Below are 26,360 nucleotides of genomic sequence, written 5' to 3'. Positions count from 1 at the left end.
ACATTTATAAGGTTTTCAGAGGGAAACCTTTTAACTCAAAAGTCTCTTGAAGCCATTGAAGGCAGGGAGACGTCTTTCAGACCCGTGTCTCATGAATGGTTTCGATTGGTCATCCTTGACGTCTCGTCTTATCTTGAGGATAAACAGAAACCTTTGAGAAACAGTACATGTGAGCAATGAAAATTCAAGGCATGAAATTCTTTGCATATTTTATTTTTCTTATCATGATTTTTTTTTTTCAACTCACACATGTCATATTTTACATCTTTGCAATAAAACATGAATACAATAGTTTTTTAGGGTTTCATAGATCCAAAAATATTTAACCTTTTTTTGGATACGTAAGTGGAACCTGTCGATAGAGTATGTGCATGTGCGCATTTGATCGAGATGGCTTCACACATACAGTACATCTCACATTTCATCCCCCCTCCTCCCCACCTCTATCAGCTACAGAATCATGATATTGCTTACAACTGTGAGGTTGTAAAACCTAATAATCACACATGAGCTCAACGCTTTAAATACAAACATCAATGCACAAATAATCCCGAAGGGGAAATGGACCTAAACAAAATGGCAGCCGACCAGAAAGAACCAAGCTAATAAATAATGATGTGTGATTGGTGCAAAGTGCAAATACAAAACAAACTTTGACATTGATTTGATTCTTTTCTTTTAAATAATCAACAAATGTGGGTAAGTGAAGGTCTCCTTTACGCTTTTCAGTCTCATTCAGCTGATTGAGTCTCCTGCCGAGCTTGAACCAAGACTATATGTACATATTTGACAAAACAATCACCAAATATACAAAGCAAATCCTGTCAGTCTCGTGTTTGTCATCCTTGGTGGCACTGGAAGGTTCTCTTTATCATTACCACCTCTGACAAAGCAATTAACATCCTTCACACTGCCGTTATCATCATCGGTTTTGTCAACATTATAATAATTATTAGACAATATTTTACATACAGCAAGTCATTAATAAATTAAAGGTGATAAGCGCAGTTTGTGTAGTGAAAGAACACGTGTAGACTCTGCAGGAAGCACAGCCTTATTTACATAAGAATCAGATTTAACCCTGCTGCGGATCAAAGAAAAAAGAACATTAATTCATATCATGAAATAAAATAAAAATAAGATCAAAACAAATACAATCAAATAAAATCATAACCCCAGACAATTTCTCAAGGGGGAATTTTAAGATCAAGCCAATAGCACCGTTTTGTTTTTTTAAAGCAGTGGGTAGGGCAAGATCATTTCTGACCAGTTCTAACGACACAATGAAGGAGTTTTAATTTAACGTCCACCCAATAATTCCCAAACTAAGCCCTCAAACAAAAAGTATAAAACAATATCGAAAGAGAAGAAAAAATAAAATAAGGGAAAACAAAAACTCAGTTCTTTGTCTGTGAAGCATTAAGCGTACCAGTCCTGTGAGTGGTGTGATCGACCTCCACCGGGTCTGCTTCACTTGCTCTCCTTCACCCTTCTGCGCTCTATTTTATCTTCGGGGCTAGTATGTGTCTGTGGCTACACACGGGTGCACGTGCACGTATGCACAGAGGAAGTTATTTCCACCATCGCCGCCGCATCCTCAAATCAAGTAAACTCCAACCCGGGGAATAGCGCCTAAGGTCCGGTACTTGTGTTTCCTTCCTCCTTCGGTACCTTTAGTTTCCCAACGTCGCAGATACGCGGCCGAATGCTTCACCTCCTGTCTCTTGTCCTTCTCTTCTCTCTCCATCCTCTTCCGCATGCTGTCCACCTCAGTACCTGTTCTGGTGTTCGTAGTGCCAGCGGTTGAAGTCTATGTTGAACGCCACGATGCTGCCAGACGCCATGCCGGTGATTAGAGTCCTGCGGGCGAAGCACACAGAACGTCACATCTGCAAACCAAACTACTCACAAAAAATATAGATTATCTTTAAGGTTGCAGTGCATCATTCAATGTACATTGTCCCTACATTGTTTACATTGTAGGGACATCATCAGAGCTTTGGGTTAAATCACTTTCCCAGCGTTCCTTAAATAAAGGTCACACAGTGTGCTTCCACCCGTCTGTTTTACCTCTGGTCATGTGAGAGGTCCATGGCACGGATGCCTGCGTCGCAGCCTGGATAGATGTAAAGCTGCTTGAAGTCGCATGCCTGCCACACTTCTACCACTCCGTTGTCGCCTCCTGTCACCAGGTTCTGTCCGTCGCTGCTCAACAGGATTGCCTGGAGGCAGACAAACAAACAAACAAACAAACAAACAGACAGACAGACAAACAAACAAACAAACAAACAAACACAGACAAACAAACAAACAAACAAACAAACAGACAGACAAACGGAGAGCGGTCAATGGAGGCTCCCGTGTGTTTCTGGTTGAGCGGGTCGTACATGCGTGGCTTTGACATTTTGAACCTCGAACCCTTAGATTAGTGCACTGCATGAATATCTGTATGTGAAAGGGGGTTAAAATTGATGCATTGTGAGGCTCTTTGAGCGGCCCCCGCTCACATGTCCAGTTCTCATTCATCCATGCACCGAGAGGAATGTCCCATAATCAACTGCCACAGCCTTACCCGTGTGGAGTCGTTGACCTCCATTTGTGCCAGCAGTTTTCCATTTATGCTGAAGTTGCAGAAGCGACCTCTCTCGTAGTAGATGATGCAGTGGCCCTCGCTGGACACTGAGATGAGGCGAGGTCGCTGACACAGCTCTGGCCCCTCCAGGGCCCTGAGCAGGTCCCCTGTAATGGTGTGGACCAGGCACGGGCCCTCTGAGGGACAAGACCAAGACAGAGAAGAATAGTTTTGGTGAAGTTAACCTAAAGGTTACGAGGTTAATTATCAATCCATTTGATTGGAAATATCAGCTTAACCCTTCTGAAAACTTTGTAGAAAACATAAAATGCTGAATTGACATTTCTCTAAGCACAAACGGAAGTTGGAGGACACACAAACCTTTGGCCCCACTGATGACCAATCCTAGCTCTGCACAGACAGACACACACACCACCTCGTGGTCGTGTCCGGTCAGTACTGCCCTGGGAGCAGGGTAGTCACCTGGAAGAAAAGACTGTGTTATAGCCGCCACAATCCTCTTCTCAACTCATTCATGAAGTAGGAACTGAGGCAAACACTCACTGTTGTTAGGGTTGTCCCCGATAATGTGGTGCCGTCCACTCCAGTACCACAGAAGAAGAGTGGCGTCCCTGGAGCCCGACACGATGTAGCAGTCTCCGCCGATGTAGGACTCTGATCTGGCCAGACACGTCACTACATCCCAGTGGCCGAACACTATCTGGGTCAGTTTTCCTGTGGAGAGGAAGGAGAAAGAGGCTGAAGTTAAACAGGTCAGTGAATCTCTGCACCGATAAATACAGAAATATATTATAATGAAAAAAGAGCATCCTAAATATCCCTTAGATCAATAAATTGAACCACAAATCTAAATAAAATGGTAAATGTATGAGTCTTTGTGGTCATCTTTCAAACTAGCACCTCTGACAGAATTACAAATCAATCAAAGGAAAAAAAGTAAAGCCAGCTCAAAGGAATAAATATTGTGTCTCATAAATAATAGAAAATGTACCAGTTTCAGTGGAGTAAACACGGAAGCTCTTGTCCCAGAAGCCGCAGACCAGAATGTAACGATTGTCAGCAGTAACCACAAAACAGTGCGTGTTGATTTGGATGCTTTGGTCCACAAGGTCGGTGATCTGACGCTTGTTCACGCCTGAGTTGTTTGCTACGAGGGAGCACAAAGATGGCAGTAGGTTAATAAGGACATACAAATGCAATATGGTTCACAAGCTATCAAATCAATTCCAACCTTTCACCCCTCAGGTTGGTTTTGCAGCTTGTGTCTTTGTAATATGTGCACATGTGTATTAAGTCCTTAATATTACCATTATGTTACACTAATTAGATCTGCTTGTGGAGATTGTTGTGCACTGACCTATGAGAGGGTCCATCTCAATGGGTAGATGGTGAGCCTGCTCGAGGGAGTATCCTGGAGCTCCGCGGAGGCCTAAAGGATATAAGAGTCAAACAATACAGTCACCCATACACACATCATAACTGAACATAATCTAGAGTAAATACTCAACTACAACCTCTTATAAAGAGGGATGTGGTGAAAGATTTGAAAGATCCCGGCTTGTGTAAAACAATAAATAAGAGCCTCAATCACAAAAGTCCCTTTGCTTTGTGACCCTCCATAATTAGGTTATCAAAAAATCAGCTGTGCTAATGAGGTTATTAAGGGTCATTTGAGGATTAGATTAAGTAATATTTCCTTGTCAAGATATATATAATACAGTCCAAAATGGCTTTATAACTACCACTGAAATGAGCTAAAATCTCACTGTAGGCTCCCACAGTCTTAATCGATTAATTATGTTATTATGTGATATGTTATATTGTCATACAAATATTAAACTATTTATTTCCTAAAATGTCAGACAATTGAAAAATGACGAAAAAAAATGCCCATTCCAAATGATAGGGGCCTAAAGCAATGGTAATACATTGAATTTATCTGGCCAATCATCTAAAAAAAGACACTGAACCAGCAGGCGTTTGGTATCATTTAGTAAATGATTTCATTTATATCAAATATGAACATTTTGTCATATCAATTTGATATTGTTTATATTATCCACTCACCGACTGTGTTGTGCCAGCGGTTGACGGCAAACAGCCGGCTGCACGTGACGGTGACGGCGGCCGGTATGCTGAGGTGGGGGAGCGTGTTGGCGGCGACGTGAGTGACGGGGGAGTTGGAGGGGAACTTGAGCACCATGATGACATCCTGCTGCATCTGATCCTTAAACATCAGCGGGCTCTGGGGAAGGAAACACTGGTGAGACAGACAGAGAAAGAGAGAGAGGGACAGAGGAGGAGGGCCGAGCGGGGAGGGACGGTCAGGGGAAAGAGGAGGAGGGCAATGGAGACGGAGGTAGAGACAGAACAGATGGGACGGAGGCGGGGAAGGAAGGGAAACGGTTTATTAGTGGGAGCACAGGGTCAGAGCAGGTACACACACACTGAGGGTGGCTCTGGGCCTGTAGGAGGGGGGCTGGAGGCACTGGTTGGTTCAGGGTTTGGAGGACTGACATGTTTGGGTTGACACGAATGGCTTTGATCTGGAGACACTGAGGTTCCGCTTAGGGTAGCAGTAAGGACAGAGAGGCTACAAGCAGGGCATGCCTTGCTTTAAATACATAAACTTGTATGTAATAAAATCTCTCAATTGGTATATAGGGATCAAATGAACCTCCATCGTCTCTAGAACTGACAGAGGTTGTTAAAAACTCTCATTCCTCCCTGTTCCCTAAGTGAACATTTTCTCAATAACAACCTTTCTACGGAATACCATTGACTTACGGAACATGCAACAAACAGGTCTGTAAATATCTGATGGGAATTTGGGTAGGTCTGCAGCTGAGGTCGATACTGTGAGTACAGCTCAGCTGTGAGCCGCTGCTTTTTTGGCATATAGGTATTCTCACCAGGTGCATGGCGGAGGAGCGAGGTGGGTGTGGCTCGATCAACAGCTGGGAGGGGATCTGACCACACGCCTGAATCTGGGACTCAATCACCTACATTCGGAGAGACAAGAGACAAGAGCTTAACATGGGAGAGGAAGAGGGAGGCTACACACCTTTGAGGAACATAAAAAACAGTTTAGGAAAGCCATATTTTTTTCATATTTTGACTTCATCCCTAGAGGGAAAGAAAGAAAGAGTAATCATCTAGAGACTACTCTTCCCAGAGCAATACATTGATCCGGTGCCACGTGGTCGAGAAGACAGCACTCTGCCACACAGAGGAACTCACGAAGGGGACATTTCTGCAGCAGATTTCCAATGTGTTGTCATAGAAAACCAACCTCACGTTGCGAAGCATCTGCGTTGTCTAGGTTAATTGATCCCTCGTAGGACAAGAAGTTGAACACGTTGAGAGCTCGGACTGCCTCTGGCCCTCGCTGCTTGTAGCCAAATATTAGATCAATCCACTGGTGAAGCTGGCACGACACAAACTCGCTCTCCAACGCCTGGAGAGGAAGCGACACGCAGAGAGAGTTCAGTGTCTCTCTGAGATGAATGAACATAAAGAGCAGACTTTTCTTCTAGTTTCTTCATATTGTAAAAAAGTCTTTGTCTCTTACCATCCGGTTAATGCGGACAAAGTCTTCAGGTTTCTTGGCCCAGGAGGGAAGCTCCACGTCACACGCGGAAACGCCGTCATCACGCACCCCGAGCTCGTACTCGTTACTGTTCACGAACATCTCGGGTAAGTAGTAGAACTCTGGGATCAGTTCCTGAGGGAGACGGCAGAAACATATTGCAAATTTCAACACACTTTGCTGTAATTGGTAGATATTAGATCTTCACCCCCAGGTTAACTTCCAGAGCATTAAACGATATGTGAACATTTTACCTCCTCATACGTTTAGATAATCTCCAATTAAAACTAAACTGATGGTAACACGAGGTTTTCAAACATCTTTTTAACCTATTTAGCTGAAAAAAGCACCACTTTTGGTGCATCCCGTTAAGCGTGTCTCTTTCCTTTATTTGCTTTATTCGGTGGGACGTTCCTTCCACCCTTAAGGAATAGATGCTACCTTGACATCGGCCGTGTCCCTCTGGCAGTTCCTCCACGAGCAGCCGATGCCAGAGAAGGCTCTTTCCGGATGGTCAAACTTGTTGTCGTTAGCGTTGAGGAAAAACGTTGTAAAGGGCTCCTACGGACACACACGGACACGTTAACTGAATACAGAGGCCTTCGAGTTCTCTGCCGTGTGCTCAAGCGGCTCTCCGAAGGTTGTGTGAAGTTCAGCAGGTGCTTACTATTCTGAGCATCCACATGAGTGTAGAGTGAGCAGTGGAGTACATGGTTGTGTAGTGGTGAGGAGGCGTGCTGTCGTCGTCCCACGTCTCGTAGCGCTCCGCATAGAACGCTGCTCGCTTGGGATTCAGGGCACCGATTGGCTGGACGAAAGAAAGAAATGATTAGTTCAAGTCAACAATGACACAAGAATATCATACATTGGTTGTAGAGAGCAATGAAGGTCATGCTCGTTGTGATCCTGTGTAGGAGAAGAGGACGCAAGGAGTTCCAACCATGGGGTTGTTGTGTGGCTTTGATTTGTTGTTAACTCACACAGGACTCACACCGGCGTCTTTGTTGTAGCATACTTGAAATTCATGGGGGAAAGTGCTGTATTTGAGTGCTCTAACCTTGGAGAGGTCTCTGAAGTTGCCAGGGAGAGTAAGGTCGAGCTCCTCTGAATCAAAGTTGGTCAGGACCCAGGGGAAGATGGGGTACTGGTTCAAATCATTATAGGTCCTCCCTGCAGAGACAAAAAACAGAACAAATGCCATTATAGCTGTGACATGGTTTATTATTGTCCTGAATATCATTGCATTAGTTTGGATCATTTTAGAGGTTCTGGATTCTGAGCTGGAAGACCTTCTTGTGAACCTGCATGATTTCACCTGATTTTAATGTGACCCGGGTGCAACTGTAGTATATAAATAGACAATCTTCACTCTGATGGTCTGGTTTTCATATGCAAGTAATAGAGAGTCATTCCTGCTAAACTGAAACTGTTTCGTAAACAGTTAAAAGTTCTTCTTTTGCTACCATTATTCAAGCTTCAAAACCTCAACGACTCATAAATGAGGCTGAAACATTTAATTATCGGAACCAACGTCTTGATGCGAGCAAAGATTAAGTGTCACTACGGTGGAAGATTAAGTGCCACTACAGGAAGAGGCGTAGAATACAAGCTGTTGACAAACGGCTACATGTCAGCAGTAGACATTTAAACCCATTGTCAGTGGTTGACATTCATCGACGGTAGATAAGTATATGACATTACATTGTTTACATTATATACATACATACAAATATATTATATATATATTTTATTTAGCTGCAGTAATTCTTTTTAATTCTTTACCAACTGGTCCAGCTTTAATTTATTGACACGTCACTGTTGTTGAAAATAACTAAAAGATAAAAAAGGTTTCTCTTATTTAAACGTTCCTGGTTGGTTATTCTTCAATTAAATATATGTATACATTGGCTGTATGTGTCTACGTATGTGCACATCATTCACATACAGAGAAATGTCTGTCCGTGCGGTTATTTCTGAACAACAGGAAGTACTAAAGTGACCAAATATGGTCCTTTTCAGGCAGTGGAATGAGAGCAAATGAAGGAAACGGGAAGCGTTCTCTCAACTTATTGCATGGACAACAAAGATGGCTACATTAGACTGGGGCTGTGTGTTTCATCACTAACTGTTCTTATATTATTTAAAATGTAACAAATACATATATGAACTTTACCTGCAATGGTGTTGAGGAACATGAGGTACTCAAAATTGGAGATCTCTCTCCTCTGCCAGCGCTGCGTCATGTTGGATGACTTGAAGAGCTGTCGAGGGGTGGCCAAGGAAATCCGCCTGGGAAACGTACACAGATAGAAGTTCCTTTTCTATCCCACCAGGAACAAATACGTCTCTCTCATGACAACCCAGTGGACCAACTGAACATACTCAGCCCCTACCTGGCTTGTGGAAGGCCGTAACTCGTTCCCACCCCCACCCGTGGGAGACTGTAGACCACCCTTTTGACTGTGGCCTGGTCGGGGAAATTGAACATCACAGACGCTGGAGAGAGAGGAGGAGACAATATATAGTCAGTAGATACAATTAAAGCCTGTGAAGCTCGTCATCTGAACTACAGCAGACAGAAGGGAAAGAATCTGTGTAAAGAATATTCGAATACGTTATACTCCATCTTCAGACTTACTTCTGTTGGCCATAAAGACCTCTAGTCCGGTGTTCTGCAGCAGGTAGCGTCTGGAGAACACGGCTCTGATCTCACTGAACATCCATTTACCATGCAGACCCTCTGAGTAGGCCAGCACCTGTTGAGGTTTGACAGCCATGGAAAAAAAGTAGATTTTTAACATAAATGAATATCTAGAAATGAATCCCAAATTAAATGGAATCAATGAGTGTAAAGCTGAAAGTAAAAAAAGCGAACATTCTTTCGCATGGCAAAGGGAGACAGCTGGCTCTTACTTTGGCGTCAGTGTTCTTGAATGTAGGATCCTCTTCATCCACCTCAAAGTAGATCTCAGTAGTAGTGATGGACAGAGTGCCTCGAGCCACCACCACCGGGGCCACCAACTGAGCTGGAGTACTCAGAACCACTGGGCCTGAGGAGAAAAACGTATTACTTAGGTATTACACCTTCAGGCATTGATAGCACTCAAGGTAGACGACAGTTATCATCACACATAAACCGGCAGTTTAAGCACACGATTCGTCATAGGAGTGATTTTTTGTTAGTTAAGTTGGTTATTAATTTGCTTATTCTACTTTGCTTAGTGTTGTAAAGAAACCATCCGCTGGATCAGAAGTCAGAGAGGAACTATTGGATTAAACAGAGTATTTGGTTTGCATCATTTTATTTTAGTAAATCATGATTTATTTTTCTCGAGTCGGATAAATCATCTGGATGGTTAGTGCGGCTGCAAAACTATCAAATGACTTGCCTTTGGAGGTAAAAAGTCTTGGACGGAAACGCACTAAAAATAAGAGTCAGACGGTTTACTGTTGAGTTAAACTGTGGTATGGGGACTGAGTGTGTGTGTGTGTGTGTGTGTCTTTATGTGAGTGATTTCTTACCAGCAAGGTTATCAATCTCTTTTTCCTGCAGAAGGCTGACGGCGTCATCATCTCCCTCCAGCATCAACTCCGCCTCCGGGTTCTGCGTGACCACAGATTGGCTGCGGAAAGTTTTCTTTGATTTCAGCTCCTCCTCCTCTTCTTCTGTACCTGTTTAAAAAGTGTGTGTTTTTGAGTGTAAAGTGTAAAGATTGACGGTATGCGAAAAGGCAGATCGCACCATCTACAATACGTTTCCATTTGTGTACGTCACTGACCGTATTCCTCCAGAGCTTTGAGTGACACATCGGCGTGAGTGGATCCAGAGGCATTTCGCACAAATCTCCTTCTCCTCCTGAGGTCGTCCTCCCAGTAGTCTAGACGCCAGAAGTCATGTAATTGGCTGAAAGAATTAGAGGTAGACAGAGGAGTGATTTCATTGGTAGGGACAATCAAGGATGATAAGGTTTGAGTTAAAGCTGACGTTACATTTGAAATCTGTGCTGGGAAATGACAGAACTCCTTTTTACAGTCAAAAGATTCCACGTTATTGGGTTAAAGGGTTGAATTTGGACATCGAGATAAGTTTGGCAAATGTTTACAACTGTGTTTACAATCACAAATAAGTGGCTTCTTCAAAAAAATAAATTTGCTGACAGAAGAACTATGAGAGACGGATCATTAACTCATTGTTACAGCATTATCAGTTTCATTAAAGTGAATGGAGCGGGCATGGTGTGTCCCACTGTAATCCACCACGTCTGTGTTGTTTCACCTCTCACTAAAGAAGACCACAACACATTATGTGATTTTGACTGATGTTTTTTCTTATTACAAGGTGTGTGTTGGTTTCCCTTATTAATGGTCTCCAAACAGATCACGGCTTTCTCTCGTCACGTCCAGCCGCTACATTCGACCAAATCTTGTTACATGAATATATTACATGACCAGACCAATATCCCCGACCCAACTGCAGATTTAGCCTGATCAATTTATTAATGGCTCGGATTATAACTGTCTGGACTTAACGACGTGGTCCGTCAGAGTACGGTAAACATTCTTAATTAGGACCCGGTCGTCAGCTAATGCCTTTAGTTTGCCTCAGTGATTTTATATTCAGGCAAGTCATCGATATCATTAGCTAGCACGCGAAGAGGTCACGACAGCAATTAGGCTTGAGAGGCTGCTACATTCACCAACACTGCAGCCCCCTGTCAGTGTGATTTACACCTTCACAATGATAATGTCTAACTAATGTTAACAGGGTTATCCACAAATGAATGCAGAAATTGTTGGAAAACAATATAACAATTTATTTCATTAAATAACAAAGTAACAACGGCCAGTATAAAGGCCCATATTTATGCATCTCTTTACAATTATGAAAATATTATAGAGAGCTGAATACCGTTGAAAACTTGAGACAAAGCTAATGTCGTAGAAACGGATTGGCAATGAAAAGTTTGATGAGAGACGGTGAATGATGAAGAAAACAGATGAAAAGCAAGCTGTAATCATGCAACTGGGATTAGAATTCGAATTAGAAGAACATGCTAAAAGTTAAAAATATTATCAAGGCAGGAGCACTTCGGATGCAATTAAACTTGTCGTTGTCATCCGAGCACATACACTGTTTATCAGCAGCATAATCGTGGTGCCAAACAGTTTACTCAATCAGCAGTGCCATGGAGGAGACAGGCTTCGGATGCTGCATGTCACATGCCCTCAGATAAAATCACATGGCCCAACCATGTCCGGTGACGATCGCAACCATTTGATTTGTATCCGAGTGGGCGAAATAAGGCGTCCTCTACAGCTAGTGCAGATGTTGATGCACAATAAATGATATTGCATAAGAACCGATTGCTTCATGAAGCATTGCTCACACGAAGCATGTCGTCCCCTTATAAAAGTCTTTATTTCACAACTGCTCAAACCGGGAATCTGGTAATCTGAGTCTGTGATGTTTGTCGCAGTGTTGGTCTGTCCTCGTTCTATTTTGCATTTCCCTGGCTTTCGTGTCACCGGCTTTAGTTCACTTCATCCCTTGGTGTTTTCTCCCCCCTTTTGATTGTCTGCCTTGTCCCTGAGTGAACCCACCTGGGTCCAATCACCTGCACCTTTCCAGAGTATTTAAGCCATGTGTGTCCCTTGTCTCGTCGTCGGCTGGTTGTTATTCTTAATTTACCCAGTGACCTTGACTTGTGTTCGGATGTTTTCTTGGCATGTTATTGATTTATTGAAAGTCATTTTTGTTTTAACCTTGGTTTGCGCTTGAGTCCTCCGGTTGATATCCTGACAGTGTGAAGCTACTTTACTAGCTTTAAGAATATATGGACTCCTTTGTAACCTTTTCTTTATATAAATACAACAATAATGTGCTTAAGTAATGGATAGTGCTGACTTAATAATCACTACACATACTAATTACATTTTCTCATTATCTGCAAGAGCTCCATGTGTGACTTGTGCTGTCAAATGATCCTGAGGAACAACAATCTAAAAATGTCCCAGAGGATAATTCAACGTGAAGGTCCCTTGCATCTTCCCCTCACCTCTGTGACATTGTCCCCCATGCTCCGTGCTTATTGGTCAGGATATTGAGGATTTTCTGTTTCAGCTGGTTAGCGGTAACATGATCTCTGTGCTTGGCGGCGCTGATGAGGTGATCGCACATTTTCTCCTCCTCTCTCCGGTCTGCAGCGTACTGTGCACAGTTAGACTGCAACAGAGTGGGAGGTAAAATCATTCACCACTATGAGCATTACACATTAGACACTTCATGTTACAGACAACCAGAAAGCCCTAATGAGACATATCACCAGATATAACATATGAACACGTTACCTCAAATTCAGCATGTTTGTGTACATCCTCTGCCCTCTGTCTGTTCAGGATGAACTCCGCTTCATTGGCAACACGCACAATGTGATCCTTCATGGCGTGGCACAGAAGTCTGGTGAGGGATTGAAGAGTGAGCGAGAAACATTACAGGCAATAGAAAGACCTCAATTTACAAAAAAGTCTAATGCTCAACAACAGGGAATGTAAGCAAGCTTCCTTTATTTGGATGCATTTTAGGCTTTTTTTCAGTCATACTTTAATTTTGTACAATATAGTTTGAAGTAAAACAGGCACCAAGATTATACCTGGACTAATCAAATGTACACTAAATTTCATTGTAACAACAATGAAACTCCCCACTGAACTCACATGGTACTGTGCACTTATCCTGGTAAGCTTATCACTAGGGATCAATGATATCCACTACCTGCAGTTGCTGACCACTGATAACGGTGTAGCCGTCAACGTGTAAATCACATTACCTCCCCTCGTTGATGAGCTCAATGAAAGCCAGTCCAGCGTTCTTTTGAATGGAGTTTTGCCACTCCTAAGAGGAGAGGAGAAATGATAAAGAATATGTTATAAGTGTGTCAAATGGATGGAAACTAATAATAATTAATCATTTAAAAAAAATCAAGATACCTTCTCACAAAAATCCTGTGATTTCAATATTGCTACAAAGAAATCCTGCATATACTTTTGCATTGCAATGAAAATCATGTATGCTTACCAAAGCTATGCAGGATTAAACAACGTAGTAAAATCCCTTTGTCTATGGCTTTACAGCAAATATTGTCACAGGAAGACGGTTAATCAGCTTACCAACATGTAAGAAGCTGCAGAGAATATCGAAGTTATAAAAAAAACGGATTAATAAAAGAGGAAACACAGATTACCATTATGTAGGAACATTATTGAAAGGGTTCGCTAGTACAAAACTGCAAAGAAAGAGAAACCTCTTTCAATGCACCCGTCAGTCTAAGAGGACGTGAGTGTCTAATGTGTCTGTGCATATTAGAGGGGAGACTTCTGAGCAGGACGAGAGTGTTGCTAAAAGCCTCAAAATATCAGCGCTCCATTAGCTCCACCAGCTCTCAAGGCTATCAAGGACATGTGGGATCTCAGGTTACACCCGCCTCATGCAGAGGATCGATATCTGGGCTGGGGTTCGCTCTCCTGGGCATCTAATGGAAGACAAGGCCGGAGCCAGGGGTAATACTATACATGCTGACGAGCAGCCGGGCAGGAGATTGGAGGGGCGGAGGAAGGAGAGGGAGTGGTGAGAGGACGCAGCGGCGTGGAGACGGGTAGAAGATGAAAGCGGTTTCCACCGAAACACTCTGTTAAATTGGACCAGTAAAGTAGTGACGGTATGGTAGCAGTAGGAGAGAAGAAAGTGGACACAACGGTTGTAGAGTTGAAGTGAAAAAGCAAAGGACTCGGGGTGGGGGGGGGTGGAGGCCGCCAAAGAAATAGATAATATAGAAGACCGACTTCGTAAAAGAAAGAGCGTTCACCTGCGCCATCGGGGGAAAACCTTTGAAGTGGTAAGTACCTCTCTGTTGTCTTATGTTATTACAGAATATAAAGATAGTGGCTTTAAAGATCGAAGACGCCAAGAAGCAATAATTAAGCGGTGATACCTTTGTGATCAGAAACGTTTATGTGCCTGTGAATGACATGGAAGATTGTTTTTGTGCCCTTGCTATTGGTGAGGGAAAACAATAGTATGATGATGAATACGAGTCAATATTATATTACATCCGCAATGTGCTCATTACATCGTCAGCATTACCTCACAGGGCATGTCAATAACTCAAGAGCCAACTCAGCCGTTATTATGGGTCTAAAAAACGAATGGGTTAAAAACTCGATATACTAAGATCTAGATAGTCAGGCTGAGGAGCAAGGTGGCTCACATGTGTGGAGACAGTAAACACAGAGGCCAAAAGGTTACCAACCTGAGAACAGAGCAGCATCACGAGCTCCACCACAGACGTGCTAGACTTCATGCACACCAGACCTGCAGTACAGAGACATACCGCACAGTCAGGAGCCTCTCCTCCTTTCTCTCTGACACACACCTCCGCAGACACAAAAATATCATCAAAGAATACACTGTCGGTCGTTACTGCTATCGTATACAGTAATTGTAGTCGGGTTCATAAAAGAAGCATGCCACAGAGAAGACAGGGACAAACAGTAGAGAGAAACGTGAGAGACGAGAGAGGGGGAGAGAGGAGGAAAGGAGAGGAGAGGAAGAGATAAACATTAAGACAGTGGATCACAAAAACAGGACACCAGGAAGCAAGTGGGCAGAGGGACAAAGTATCACATGTAGTACAATCTACAATAGCAGTAGTATTAATACTAACACTGACCATAATCTGATGTCCTAGCTAGCTGTTAGTAGTAGTAAATACTGTAGTAGTAGTAGTGAATACTGACTTCATACCTGCTCGACGGATGAGTGAAGCAGCTCAACCACACTCGTTCATGCACTCTCACCCAATGGCAGAGTGATACAAGCTTTCTCACACACACGGACCGCGGTGAGGGACAGTGAATGGGGAGACTCCACAGAGAGACGCCAGTGAGAAAAAAAGGAGCCGTGTACAGCACCTGTACCTTCTATGAGCAGTTCCTGCCCATGGCTACCCAGCAGCGTCCTGGACAGGAAGGGAGCAAAGTCCACAAATATCTCCCTCAGCAGCGGCGCCACTTTCTCCAGAGCGCGCTCCAGCTTGGTGGTGATGCTGTGAAGCGCAAACAAGTCACAGAAGAATGAAGAGGATAGGAGAGGAGTTTAAACGAGCAACATACAGATGCTGTCGGAGGAGCGGAGGATTTATTTGGGGGGAGTGGGGGGGGGGTTTACATTCGGTGAGAGAACATGCAAGACAGAAATGAGGGGCAATAGGCGGGAAAGCGCAGGACAAACTGCACAGGAGGGGAGACGGACAAAAGGCAAGCGGTCAAAATAATTGACAGTTAAAATGTACAGAATCAAAGTGTACGTAACGATGGTTACGTATGGAAGCATTATTCCTGGGTTAGTATTGTTAAGGAAAGGTTGACGGCAATATAGTTTTAAGGATATTTTTGAGTCTACTTGGCGTTGCTGGATGGGTGAAGCTGCAGGTGCAATGAAAGCTAACACTCTGAAAATGTGTCCTTACTTTAAACTCAAATAGAAAAAGGTGCTATGTATTAAAGTATTAAAGTAAACGATGTTTGTACACAAGTGGACATCACGTAAAATGCTTCTCTAATCGATGGCAGTTAACAAATGCAGAAGACAAGGAGTGTATTCACCCAAGCAGACTCAAACGTGGAGTCATATAGGCATGTGACCTCTGAAACAGACCTGGGTGCCTAGTGTTTACAAACTCTTAGTTGTTAGCTAAAACAGGACTGCTACAATTTCAAGTGTAAGTTATTTGCGAAGATAGTTTCCGACTCAGGTCTGATCCTGAGTTTGTGGTTCGTGTGTGTGTTTGGTAGAGGTGGGGGCGGTGGTGGGGAGATGGAGTGCGGGGGGAGGGGGGGTGTCTCCTTGCCTAAAACACTGTCCTGCGTCTCGGGGAGCTGCCTGGAAGCCTGCCAGGGAGCTAAAAGACTTGAGCTCAGGAGGCGTCTGGCCGCTGCGCAGCGCACACTGTGCCACCTCACAATAGGCACTGAAATACAAACCACATTACACACATACATGCGCACATGTCATTATCATTTACAAACTGTCCGACACGTGGAGGAGAGAGCACATCGAAATGTTGCAGTTGCATTCAGAGGAATTAGATTTCTTATTGTAATGCTATTTCTTAAATATTAACATATTTCAGAACAACTTGTACTTTATCAGTGTCAAATGTCTATAGATTTCACATTTCCATATGTTTAAAAAAAACACTCCACATTGTTTTTAGTAATTGTGACATTAAAACACATTGTCATGTCCGGGATGAAGAGCGCTATAGTGTCGGCTGAGTGAGAGGTGTGGGTGGTATGATTGGATATGGATGTGAGCAGAAAATATGAATGCGAGTTACCACGGACGGAGTAATTTGAGTACATTTCAGAAGAATAATATTATTAGCCGATATCATCATCCAATACAATATCGGAAACAATTTAAACGTAATCAAATTTAAAATGGGGTTAAGTATTCTAAACATCTACACTGTAGCCGACATCCTTTAAAAGTGATGATTAATTAAGGTAATTCAATAAGCATGTGGGTGCACCTCAGTTGACCCCAATCTAGCTCTGCTGTATAACATCAGTGATGACTGTGAGAATGAGCCACTAATGAGAATATTTTGGGAATGAGGAAGAGCCAAATGTGAAGTAAAAGTGGGACAGGAATGTGGTAAATGTGGCGCTCTTAAAAAAAAGACACAAGTCAACGTTTTGTCTCGGTGGGAGCTCTGACCTCATATTCTCCATTGTGTCGTCCGGCATTGGGGCCACCGTCTGCACCGCTGGCAGGTTCTTACTAGTCGCGCCGTTTACAAATGACGAAGAAGAGGAGGAGGAAGAGGAGGCAGAGTCTGTGGCACCTAGGGAGGACCAGAGGGAAGGGAGAGTGATGAAGGTCAGACAAGCATTATTGGGACATGAATCCAGCGCGAGCGAGATTATCGGGCAGGATAACAATAAAATAAATGTATTAATGTCCCGGTCAGTTGCGGCCAAATTGAATTTGGATAGTATTTCACCGGACGTGCTGCTGCTTGTCTTCTGGTAATGGCCCCCGTTTGTGAAATTAGCTTTGTGATCAATATACCGAATCCGCTCCAGGGAACAAATCCCTTTCTTCCATTATGCATTTGTGATACAGTATGATCTGCTGAGTATGATGCTGCATCCAAACAGCACTAATCGGCCAATTGATGTGTATTGGATTTTTATTACTTTAAACCGTCCGCCATGGGTGTAAAAATATCTAGAATAGGCTTTTTTCAGTTTTTTTTCTTGAGATCAAATGTGTGTTGTGGGTCCATTGTTTGCTCTACGGTCTTGGGGCTTTTCTCAGTAGGGAAACGTAACTCTGCTTCATGGAGTAGCCTTTAAATGGCTCGAGGCCTTTCACACAAACAAAGCGTTGTCACGCTGCGGGTCTGCTGCCTCTTCCAAAAGACACAGTATAAAGACACTGTGCACAAAGGGTTAATACAAGTAACATATTTAGACAGCATATGTGTTTATCCTGAAAGTGCACTCTCACCTGTAGTGTTGATCATGCTCTTGGGGGTTGCTGTTGCAGCTGCGAAAATGTTGGGCGTGCTGCCGGCGCCAGCTGCTCCGCTAGTGGTGGGCGTGGCCACCGTGTTGACGGACAGGCTGCCAGGTGGCGGCTTTTTCACTGGGACCATCACGCTCCTGTAAGGGGTAGGATACAAAAGGCATTGGACAAACGGTCAGGGAGACATTGGATCTGAGGGTTGGTCGCTGGTTGGTTTATGTCACCATAAGAGAGAAAAACTCACGGTGTTCCACTTTGTATAAAATTAATTTGGCCTTGGTTTGTTTTTAACCTCTTATACTATAATTGTTATCATCACAAAATGTAGATAATGCTTTTTGAGAAGCACGATATGTTTATGCTTTGTGCAGCAACAGGAGGATTTTCACCAAAAAGTTTCTATATTGAGTGAAGGTTTAGTTGCAAGCTTGGAATTCATAGTAAGGGATGCTGGCCACACAGCCGCTGTGGTTCATAAGAACTAACATTATTAATTAATAATAATAATATTAATAAGAAATTTACAATGTCCTGGTCATGTTTTATTAATGTAGTATTACTGCAAGTAAAACTATTTTCAAACAAAAAATCTGAAATTAAATGTGATAATAATAATAAGCTCTTGTGCTGACTTTAAACCTTTTATTATCTGTGTTTTTTGTTGTCACTAAAGTAATCAATATGACTGCTGACTCATAAAGAACATGTAAGTTTATAAATGTTACAATCCAAAGGGAAAGGTCCTTTTCTGCATACTAATCAATTGGTTAATTTCTGTACCCTTTTTACCCAAATTGATGAACAGCAATTTAACAAATAGCAGTACAGTAAAAATGCATCACAATAAGATCAGTGATGGCTAAAAAAAATGGTCAGTTGAGGGATTTATCTGGCTGTTAATGACTCTGATGTCACTGTCTGGTTTTATGCTTTGTGTAGGTCAATTATTTACTGGGACTGACCTGTCGAAGGAGTGGAACTGCATGGGTAGCATGGGGTGCGTCTTCAAGGCCGGGTCTGGGTGGTAGGGTGTCGGCCCGGAGTCCTGTCCCGAATCCCCGCCGTCAACTGGAGCCGCCACCAAGCTCTTCAGGATCTCCTGCATTTCAGAGAACAACCAACCCGTGGGGTCACTACAGGTCACAAGTTGTGAGGAGGTCAATGCGTTGACATGTCTTTGGATGTCATAGTGAAAATTAAGCACTTTAGAAGGTACCTAAACCATAAATGTGTAGCCTGTGTCATCCCATTGTTCAATCGTTACTTTAAATGCAATTCGAAAAGAAATGTAGTTTACAGAATGCCTTTATACACACAGCCATCAATGTATGATGTTGATATTTCATATATTTTAAATATCAAAAGAAATTGGTAATATGAGTGATGTTGTAGATTAAATGCCAGTTTATGATGAAAATCTAGTATTTTTCAATTAGTTAATGATTCAACTATTAATCCAAACTTTCAAGACAAACCCTGTATATGAGTAAGAACAATGTGCATGTTTAATGATGCATGACTGTATATCGTACATGTACATGTACCGCATGTAAAGTTGCATTTGAGGAAAGACACTAATCCTATTCAGACCCAGCCTTAAAATCCGATTTCAGGTGATCCATAACTACACATCAAAAAATACAGATGTGGCTTGATCACTAAGACCATATTTGAAATTGTTCAAAGATACATGAAAAATCAATATTGTGGACTAAATCCGCATTTTCCGACCCCCTTGGGCCAGATGTATTATCTATGGATACAGACAGCCAGGTCTGAATGGGACACACACACACACACACACACCGACCTTGACATTGATGCCTTTGCTCGTTTGGCTGATGCTGGAGATGGACGAAGGCGGGGCTTGGCTGGAGTTGGGGTTGTGGGGAGAATCCAGCAGGCTCTCCTGTGACCTCCTAACATCAGACAGACTGCACAACAGATCTGTGCCTCCTCCCCCTATGTCTCTGTCTCTATCTGTCTCTCTCCCGACCAGGCCGAGGCCCAGTCCCAGGCCCATCTCCGAGCCATTCAGGGATCCGGCCACGTGGCCCTCCTCTCCGATGCCTGAGTCTGTGTGGGGGAGGCCAACCCGTGGAGAGTCATCCGCGGGGGTGGGGGTCTGTTTCTCACGGTCAGAGAAGGCTGTGGATGGGTGCTCTGCAACAGCACACACAGGGAAATCACAAAAGAATAGTGCTTCTCTTTGTAAAATGTAAGATTTATTCATTGTCAGCTATTTTCACTTGTCTCAAGTTATAGCCATTTTTCATCTATTTTTCTTCTTTCAATTGTCTCATATTCTTGACAACGGTGTTTCTGTAATAACTGTACAAAAGTTACAATGATAAGTCACCACCAAACCATCCAATATTATATCCGATATTGCAAAGAGAAAATCAAGAATCACCTGTACTGGTTGGGGAGTTTATCTCGTGGCGGATGCTTCTCCCTGATAGGCTGGTGGACCTGCCAATCTCTCTCTGGGGTTCCAAAATGTCCCGGTACTTAGATACCATGAGAACTGAGATAAAGTAGACGACTGCCAGCGCCAGAAACTGAGCCTGCTTACTGTCATCCTATGGCAGAATAAGGACACACACACACACACACACACGTATTCGTTGAAAACAACCCACAAACACAATAAATGTTTTTTTCCCGTTGCACTATCCACACGCACACCGTGTACACAATAACCATACACATGCTTACCACATCTCTGAAAACTACAGCTCGAAGACGATTGATGTCTACATCCTGCAGGAGTCTGTCCGGATCCTGCTAAATATGGTAGACAAAAAGGGGTTTTGTGCATGTTTCTGTGTCAGATTTAAAGTGCTACGTGCATTTGATTTGTGTGTGTGGTACCTTGCCGGTGGTGGAGGCACTGTGGAGGCTGTCCTGGGACTTGCTGCTGGTTAAGGAGGACTTGCAGCTTCGATCTCTCTGTCTCTGCCTGCACTCCAGACAGTTCCTCACTGCCACGCAGCATACTGATGGCGCAAAAAAAGAGATGAAACCTATTGTTTATTGTTTATTGTTACCTATAAGTAACACTAGAGCTGGCTTTTTACATGAATAATAACATTGTGGCGGGTATAATTCCTTCAAATGATTTATTGGCTTCTATTTCTTGTGGCCCTACTGAAAAACCAAGTACATCAAACTAGAACACACCCAGGCGGAGGCATTGCCTCATCAGACCCCCTGACGACATGTTCTTCTCCGCTTCAATCTCGCTGAAGTTGAGAGAGCTGGCGAACACAAGTACGTCCACCATGGCCATGAGGCGAGACAGGAAGGTGACCGCTGTCTCTGAAGACATGCCCTGTGTCGCCTCGATGTTCTCCAGCTCCGTCTGGAAAAGGATAAGTACACACACACACTTGCCCGTTATTAATTGACAGGCTGGATTCTCTCTCACTGCTTTCAGTCAAGTGCTGGTAGTGGTTCAAAGTTTCCTCATGTTCTACGTGAGCATGACCACAACCGTCATGGCTGGTTGTACCGACAAACAGGTTACGCAACCTCCGGTATCATGCTGCCTAAGTGAAATACATACTTTTATGATGAAATCTGGCAACATGAGGTGTCCTAGATAACACACAGGAGGTACAGCCTGATGACACACAGGTGATGGTAACAGCAGGATAGTGACACTAGCAATGTACAGGCTAGCCTAATGGCTTAACTAGAATGTATCTCATGACAGATTAAACAAAATCCCCCATTTGTTGACACCGACCAAAGTATCAAATGTGAAGGAAGCAAAGCAGGGGTTAAAACTTGCAAACCAAGTTTGTGTTTGCTTTGTCTCTGCTTCAGTGGGCAGGATGTGCAGGGCTGTGGAGAGTCGACAAAGTGCAAGCATCTTGAGGCTCACTGGAGAAGGTCAGCACACACATTTGGGGAATAACAGACACACAAGGTGAGGACAGAGGGACTTGGGTTGGTGCTCTTAGCTCTTCCGTTGATGGTGGGAGTCTTAGGTTCTTTACGCACCTCTCCCCCTGCGCCTCCTCCCCCCGGAACAGGGGTCACCTCCTCTCCCTTTGACCCCCTCTGGGGTACGGCTCCTCCTGCCTTCTTTAGTGTTGATACAAATGGGACAGGCTTAGCAGTTGCAACCCCATTGGACTTATGGAAATCCGTCATACTTTTTCCGTCCTGAGACATCTATTTTCACCTCGAAATTTTTTTCTTACTTAACTTTTTGGGATTACCAATTCGGCCTATAACATTTTTAATTCCCCCTTATTTGTATAATATTCTTACCACTTTAGAATATTATACAGTGCATGTCTCTATAAAAGGCGTATCTAGTTCAGTATACATAGTTCCTATAACTTTAAGAACTAGATACACTGAAACAGAGCAGTCAATAGATACAAACAGCATAAGGGGGAGTATTGATTAGCAGCAAAGAAGCACAACAAATAGAAACACTATGGATGCCAGACAAGCAAGGTTTAGTGTCAGTCACAACAGTAAATAGGCCAGAACAAATAATTAGTATAATAGAAAAGGAGGAAGAAACTGCAACTTACAGTGTTGGCACTATTCTTAGAACTCTGCACAAATGCGAAGAAACAGACAAGAAAATACACAAAACACATGTAACACAGAGAGGAAAAGAAAAAAAGAAAAGGTGAATAAAGTAAATAGATTATCAAACAATCAAATTAGATAGATGGCAATTAGATCAAACCTCAAATTAAAGGTTAAAAAAGGGCGCAAGAAGTGTGTCTGATAGACTGCTAGCGAGGTACAGATGAGAGGAACCCAGAGAATGTAACTAAAGTGCTAATTAAACAGAACTTGTTAAATCTAAAATTAAAACTTTAGATTTATGAGATCTATTATGATTTCAAATTTCTTACTTTAACAAATGATTTAACCTATTCAATCCTTCAAGATAAATTCCACCCTGAGCTTGGGGGGGGATCAGCAGGTTGTTTTGAAGTCTGTATTTGGGTTTAACTCCTGAGTTACAGGCCTATGAGGCAGTTGTTGACCTGCAGTTTTCCCTCCCACCACAGAGGTGCAGAGTAGAGCCACTTACAGAAGGGGAGGTCGCGGCAGACAGGAGAGGCAGGATACCTCCACAGGCAATGATGATGTTGTCCACCATCTGAGAGATGAGGTGGATCGTGTTGTGGACAAAGATGATGTTCTCATTGCTGTTCACAAAATCCATAACAGACTTGGTGGAGTGGCTGAAATAGAAGATAAAGAATTGGACGAATGATACCAAATTACATTTTTAGAAATTCAGATGACAAGGACTCTCTGGATATCCTTAGATCAATCAAATAGAATAATTGAATATGTGTGATTGATACCTATGCCCTGAAATCCAGGCATAGGTTCTAGTAGTTATGAGCTCATTAGGCTCACCTCCTCCACACATGTACGTCAGTCTCCAGGGCGAACAACAGGTCAGTGAGTAACCTCTGGTGCATTGGAGACCACTTGAATTCTGGGATGCGGAACATGGTCGTGCGCGGGCCGGGGCTGAACTGTCGCCGCTGCTCCTCCGTCATGGGCATGCCTCTGAAGCCCAGGTCCACACGTAGGTCCCGCTCCAGCTGGGCCGCCGTGCGACCATGGAGGGCCTGCAACCAGGGTCAAAAATTGGTATCAAGAAAACTTGCCATGCATACAAGATAAATCACAGATGACTTATCCTGCATTCTTCGTTTTTGTGGAAAATTAGTTCATATTCAGGTTTTGTCTTCTGTTTTTTAAGGTAATTGATACAGACAGAAATCCCATTGTGGCAGCGGTGGCTTTAAGGTTGGAGAAGGCTTTTGATTAAGCTGTGTTTTTAATTGAAAGGGAACAGAATGATGCTGTACACATTTCTGTTCCATTCTCTATTCAAAATGGCTAACTTAATGGCTGACTATCACAACTACCAATCTTTATTTGGTTTGATAAATACGTGCACTTATCAAAGGATGGGCTGTAGCTGCATGAGACCATTACAGTCTAGAGAGATGCCCAATTGCGGCCCACAATCAGTGCAATTAGAAATAAACCAGAAACGTATTGCAGACTTGAATGATCAAGATTGATCAGACAGATATGCACACGTAAACACACCTGAGTGGTGGCAGTAGTTTGGATCTTCTTTGTGTCCTTGTCTTTCCCGTCATCTGACCTCTCTGTATCAGAGGTGGTGCTGGCTGTGTCCCCCCCAGTCTTAAGCCCCGCGGCCTCTCCTTCTGGACCGGATGTGCCCTCTCCCTCTGGGAAATCGGATCTTAGTGTTTCCTGGATCTGGGCTCGGCTCTCAGCCTCAGCAATCGAGCTGATGTCAGCAAGAGGGCTCTGGATCTCGAAGGGCCCGTCCTCTGGAAGGTCCCCAGAGGAGTGGCTCTGGTTCTGCGTTAGATTGGAGCCGCAGCTGGTCATGTGGGCCAGCAGGCTCAGGTCCTCGCTGGCGCTGGTGGTGGAGTGAGCCGGGACCGGGCCGGATGGAGTTGGCTGGTCTGTACTCGGCAGCACAAGGGGGTCTGTGGCTGCCAGAGCTGGAAGCAGCTTCTCGTCAACCTAGAAGGGATGAATGGGGCATGTATGCAAGATTGCATTAGGAAAAGTATTTTTGTTACTTTCTTTTTTTGGCAAAGTAGAGAGACTAAAATGGACGGAAGGTAGCGGACTGATGTGCTGGTATTATTTCTTAGGTCAGCAGGGAAGGATTATTCTTAAAGTTGACAATCTTCTTTACATCCTACCTTGCTGAAGAGGAATCCGTTGTTGCTAGGGACGCTGTCCTTCTCGTCAGCCAACGTGATGAGCGGACCCATGTTGCCGTCGTCCTCCAGGCTGACTCCAGAAAGCGCCAGGCCCGACCCCATCCCGACCCCTGAGCCCGGCGTGTCATCTTTAGGCGCCAGGTTTCCATTTAGTTTTTGAACTACAGCGCAGTAGGCACTGTCCAGGAGAGAATCCACCTCAACCAGAGGTCCGTTCTCTATTCCTCCCACGCCTCCTCCACCCACACCTCCACTGAGCCCTTCCGGAGACAAGTCCAGGTCATCCAACTTAACTTCAGTGGCCTCCACCTTCTCTGCTTTAATGTCCACCAGCAGGTCATGGACCTCCACCCTCACCCCGGGCCCGGCGCTCTGCTCGCCGGGTGTCAGGGCCTCTCCGTTGGGCCGCTTCACGACGCCCTCCGCGAGGAGGTTTCGCGAGTCTCCACCGCCGCCCTCGCTGTACTCGGCCTCGCTCTCCGGTGTCTGTGTCTGGGAGTTGTCGTCGATCTCCAGGTTGCCATTGACGACAACGGCAGGCGTAGCGGAAAGCCCAGAGATGGTGGACACACAGCCTTTCTTCCCCTTCTTCATGTTCTCCTCTTCTTGGCGCTGGTACTCTTCGTACATCTTTGCCAAGTACTCTTTATGGGCTTCGTAAGTCACCTGTGACAGATGGTGTGGATATTGTTGGATATGAGATCAGAACACAGGCACTGACATGGGTTAACATCAATATATTCTTCACCGGGAAGTCCTTAAAGGTACCAAAAGCAGCATGGACAGAAGCTGGACACTAGCCTAACAGAGCTATAGTACATTACATTAGCTTTTATCCAAAGCGACTTACATTGCATTTTCGCACAGTGAGGGATGAACACTTATTGGTTATCATATCTAACATCAAATAAAAGTCAGCTACTACCCATATCATAGCCCATGTGTTAAAATAAATGAATCTTCTTTCATCATATAATTTTGCTCAAAATATAAATACTGTATCAACACATTTTGATGTCATCAGTATAACGTTCATTGTTGATGCTTAAAATTGAGATTTTAAATGAAGTTTAAGAAAATATCAACCATCAAATATCAAAGATCTCTACTAACTTCAACAAATCCGCATTTACATTATTGACAACGAGGCAAAGGGAGTTTAAAAAATAAGAGTAATATTGCATTATAGGAAAAGTTGACTCTATTTAAATGTTTATTAATAATTAAATAGTAATTTCTCAGATTGCCTCTTAACACATTCCAGAAAATAGATATAATTACTGCGTTAAGCACTTACATTAATAGAGATTGCAAAGCGAGAGAATGGGGAGAAGGTTTGGTTAAGAACAAATAATATTTGACGCCTTAAAAAAACTTAATGTAATTTGGCTGCATGGCATTCTAGTCCATCTTCTAGATGCAGGAATGAGTATTTGTTCTTCGTATATCTTCATTAACTGAAAAAAGGTGAGTTTAACGAGAAGGCTTTTGCTCCTCAGAGTAAAAAGTACAAATCTCACCTTGGAGTGTGCAATGGACAGGGTATCAACCCAGACCCGCCACCCTCCCCATTCGTATTTAATAGCATGGTAGAGCAGTATTCTAAAGATGTTGTACACCATCTCGGTTATTTTCTGCTCCTCAGGGTTCTTGGGGTTTATGTATCCCAGGGAGAACATCCAGTCCTGCCACACGGAGCACTGCAGCAGGCAGCTGGTAGAGAACAAAAACAATGCATGGAGCATGAGCTTAATATCGAGACATTACAATCATCGCCAAGGCCGTTTAGCTGAATAAATGCAATGTAGTGATTATTGGGCT

At 43.5% G+C, this 26,360-nt stretch overlaps 1 protein-coding gene across 4 annotated transcripts in view; it reads right to left on the bottom strand.

Annotated features, from left to right (window-relative positions):
• Positions 1-192: 192 nt before the first annotated feature.
• nbeaa (neurobeachin a) overlaps positions 193-26,360 on the bottom strand; it is a 74,001-nt gene continuing 47,833 nt past the window's right edge. Inside the window, exons 21-62 of one of the 4 annotated variants that reach the window (XM_062558169.1) lie at positions 26,060-26,252; positions 24,519-25,205; positions 23,884-24,333; positions 23,176-23,393; positions 22,841-22,994; positions 22,326-22,349; positions 21,781-21,864; positions 20,956-21,136; positions 20,647-20,771; positions 20,491-20,559; positions 20,186-20,354; positions 19,583-19,935; positions 18,735-18,871; positions 17,755-17,909; positions 16,960-17,086; positions 16,088-16,207; positions 15,150-15,283; positions 14,489-14,550; positions 13,010-13,074; positions 12,531-12,639; positions 12,239-12,405; positions 9,962-10,086; positions 9,705-9,854; positions 9,572-9,604; positions 9,096-9,232; positions 8,821-8,938; positions 8,576-8,678; positions 8,356-8,471; positions 7,240-7,352; positions 6,850-6,990; positions 6,624-6,743; positions 6,165-6,317; positions 5,886-6,050; positions 5,506-5,595; positions 4,661-4,853; positions 3,951-4,022; positions 3,585-3,740; positions 3,137-3,307; positions 2,954-3,055; positions 2,573-2,769; positions 2,071-2,222; positions 193-1,860 (exon numbers count right to left, since the gene is read on the bottom strand). In XM_062558169.1, the coding sequence (XP_062414153.1) occupies positions 1,770-1,860; positions 2,071-2,222; positions 2,573-2,769; positions 2,954-3,055; positions 3,137-3,307; positions 3,585-3,740; positions 3,951-4,022; positions 4,661-4,853; positions 5,506-5,595; positions 5,886-6,050; positions 6,165-6,317; positions 6,624-6,743; positions 6,850-6,990; positions 7,240-7,352; positions 8,356-8,471; positions 8,576-8,678; positions 8,821-8,938; positions 9,096-9,232; positions 9,572-9,604; positions 9,705-9,854; positions 9,962-10,086; positions 12,239-12,405; positions 12,531-12,639; positions 13,010-13,074; positions 14,489-14,550; positions 15,150-15,283; positions 16,088-16,207; positions 16,960-17,086; positions 17,755-17,909; positions 18,735-18,871; positions 19,583-19,935; positions 20,186-20,354; positions 20,491-20,559; positions 20,647-20,771; positions 20,956-21,136; positions 21,781-21,864; positions 22,326-22,349; positions 22,841-22,994; positions 23,176-23,393; positions 23,884-24,333; positions 24,519-25,205; positions 26,060-26,252 (6,481 nt within the window). In that variant the 3' untranslated portion in view covers positions 193-1,769. The remainder of the gene's footprint in view (positions 1,861-2,070; positions 2,223-2,572; positions 2,770-2,953; positions 3,056-3,136; positions 3,308-3,584; positions 3,741-3,950; positions 4,023-4,660; positions 4,854-5,505; positions 5,596-5,885; positions 6,051-6,164; positions 6,318-6,623; positions 6,744-6,849; positions 6,991-7,239; positions 7,353-8,355; positions 8,472-8,575; positions 8,679-8,820; positions 8,939-9,095; positions 9,233-9,571; positions 9,605-9,704; positions 9,855-9,961; positions 10,087-12,238; positions 12,406-12,530; positions 12,640-13,009; positions 13,075-14,488; positions 14,551-15,149; positions 15,284-16,087; positions 16,208-16,959; positions 17,087-17,754; positions 17,910-18,734; positions 18,872-19,582; positions 19,936-20,185; positions 20,355-20,490; positions 20,560-20,646; positions 20,772-20,955; positions 21,137-21,780; positions 21,865-22,325; positions 22,350-22,840; positions 22,995-23,175; positions 23,394-23,883; positions 24,334-24,518; positions 25,206-26,059; positions 26,253-26,360) is intronic. The other 3 variants (XM_062558170.1, XM_037468253.2, XM_037468256.2) reach the window with 3 other exon arrangements.

This window comes from Pungitius pungitius, chromosome 16 (genome assembly GCF_949316345.1).
Source record: "Pungitius pungitius chromosome 16, fPunPun2.1, whole genome shotgun sequence".
NCBI classification, from domain to species: Eukaryota; Metazoa; Chordata; class Actinopteri; order Perciformes; family Gasterosteidae; genus Pungitius; species Pungitius pungitius.
The sequence above is the reverse complement of the archived record's forward strand: the minus strand, read 5'-3'. Positions and strand labels throughout refer to the sequence as shown.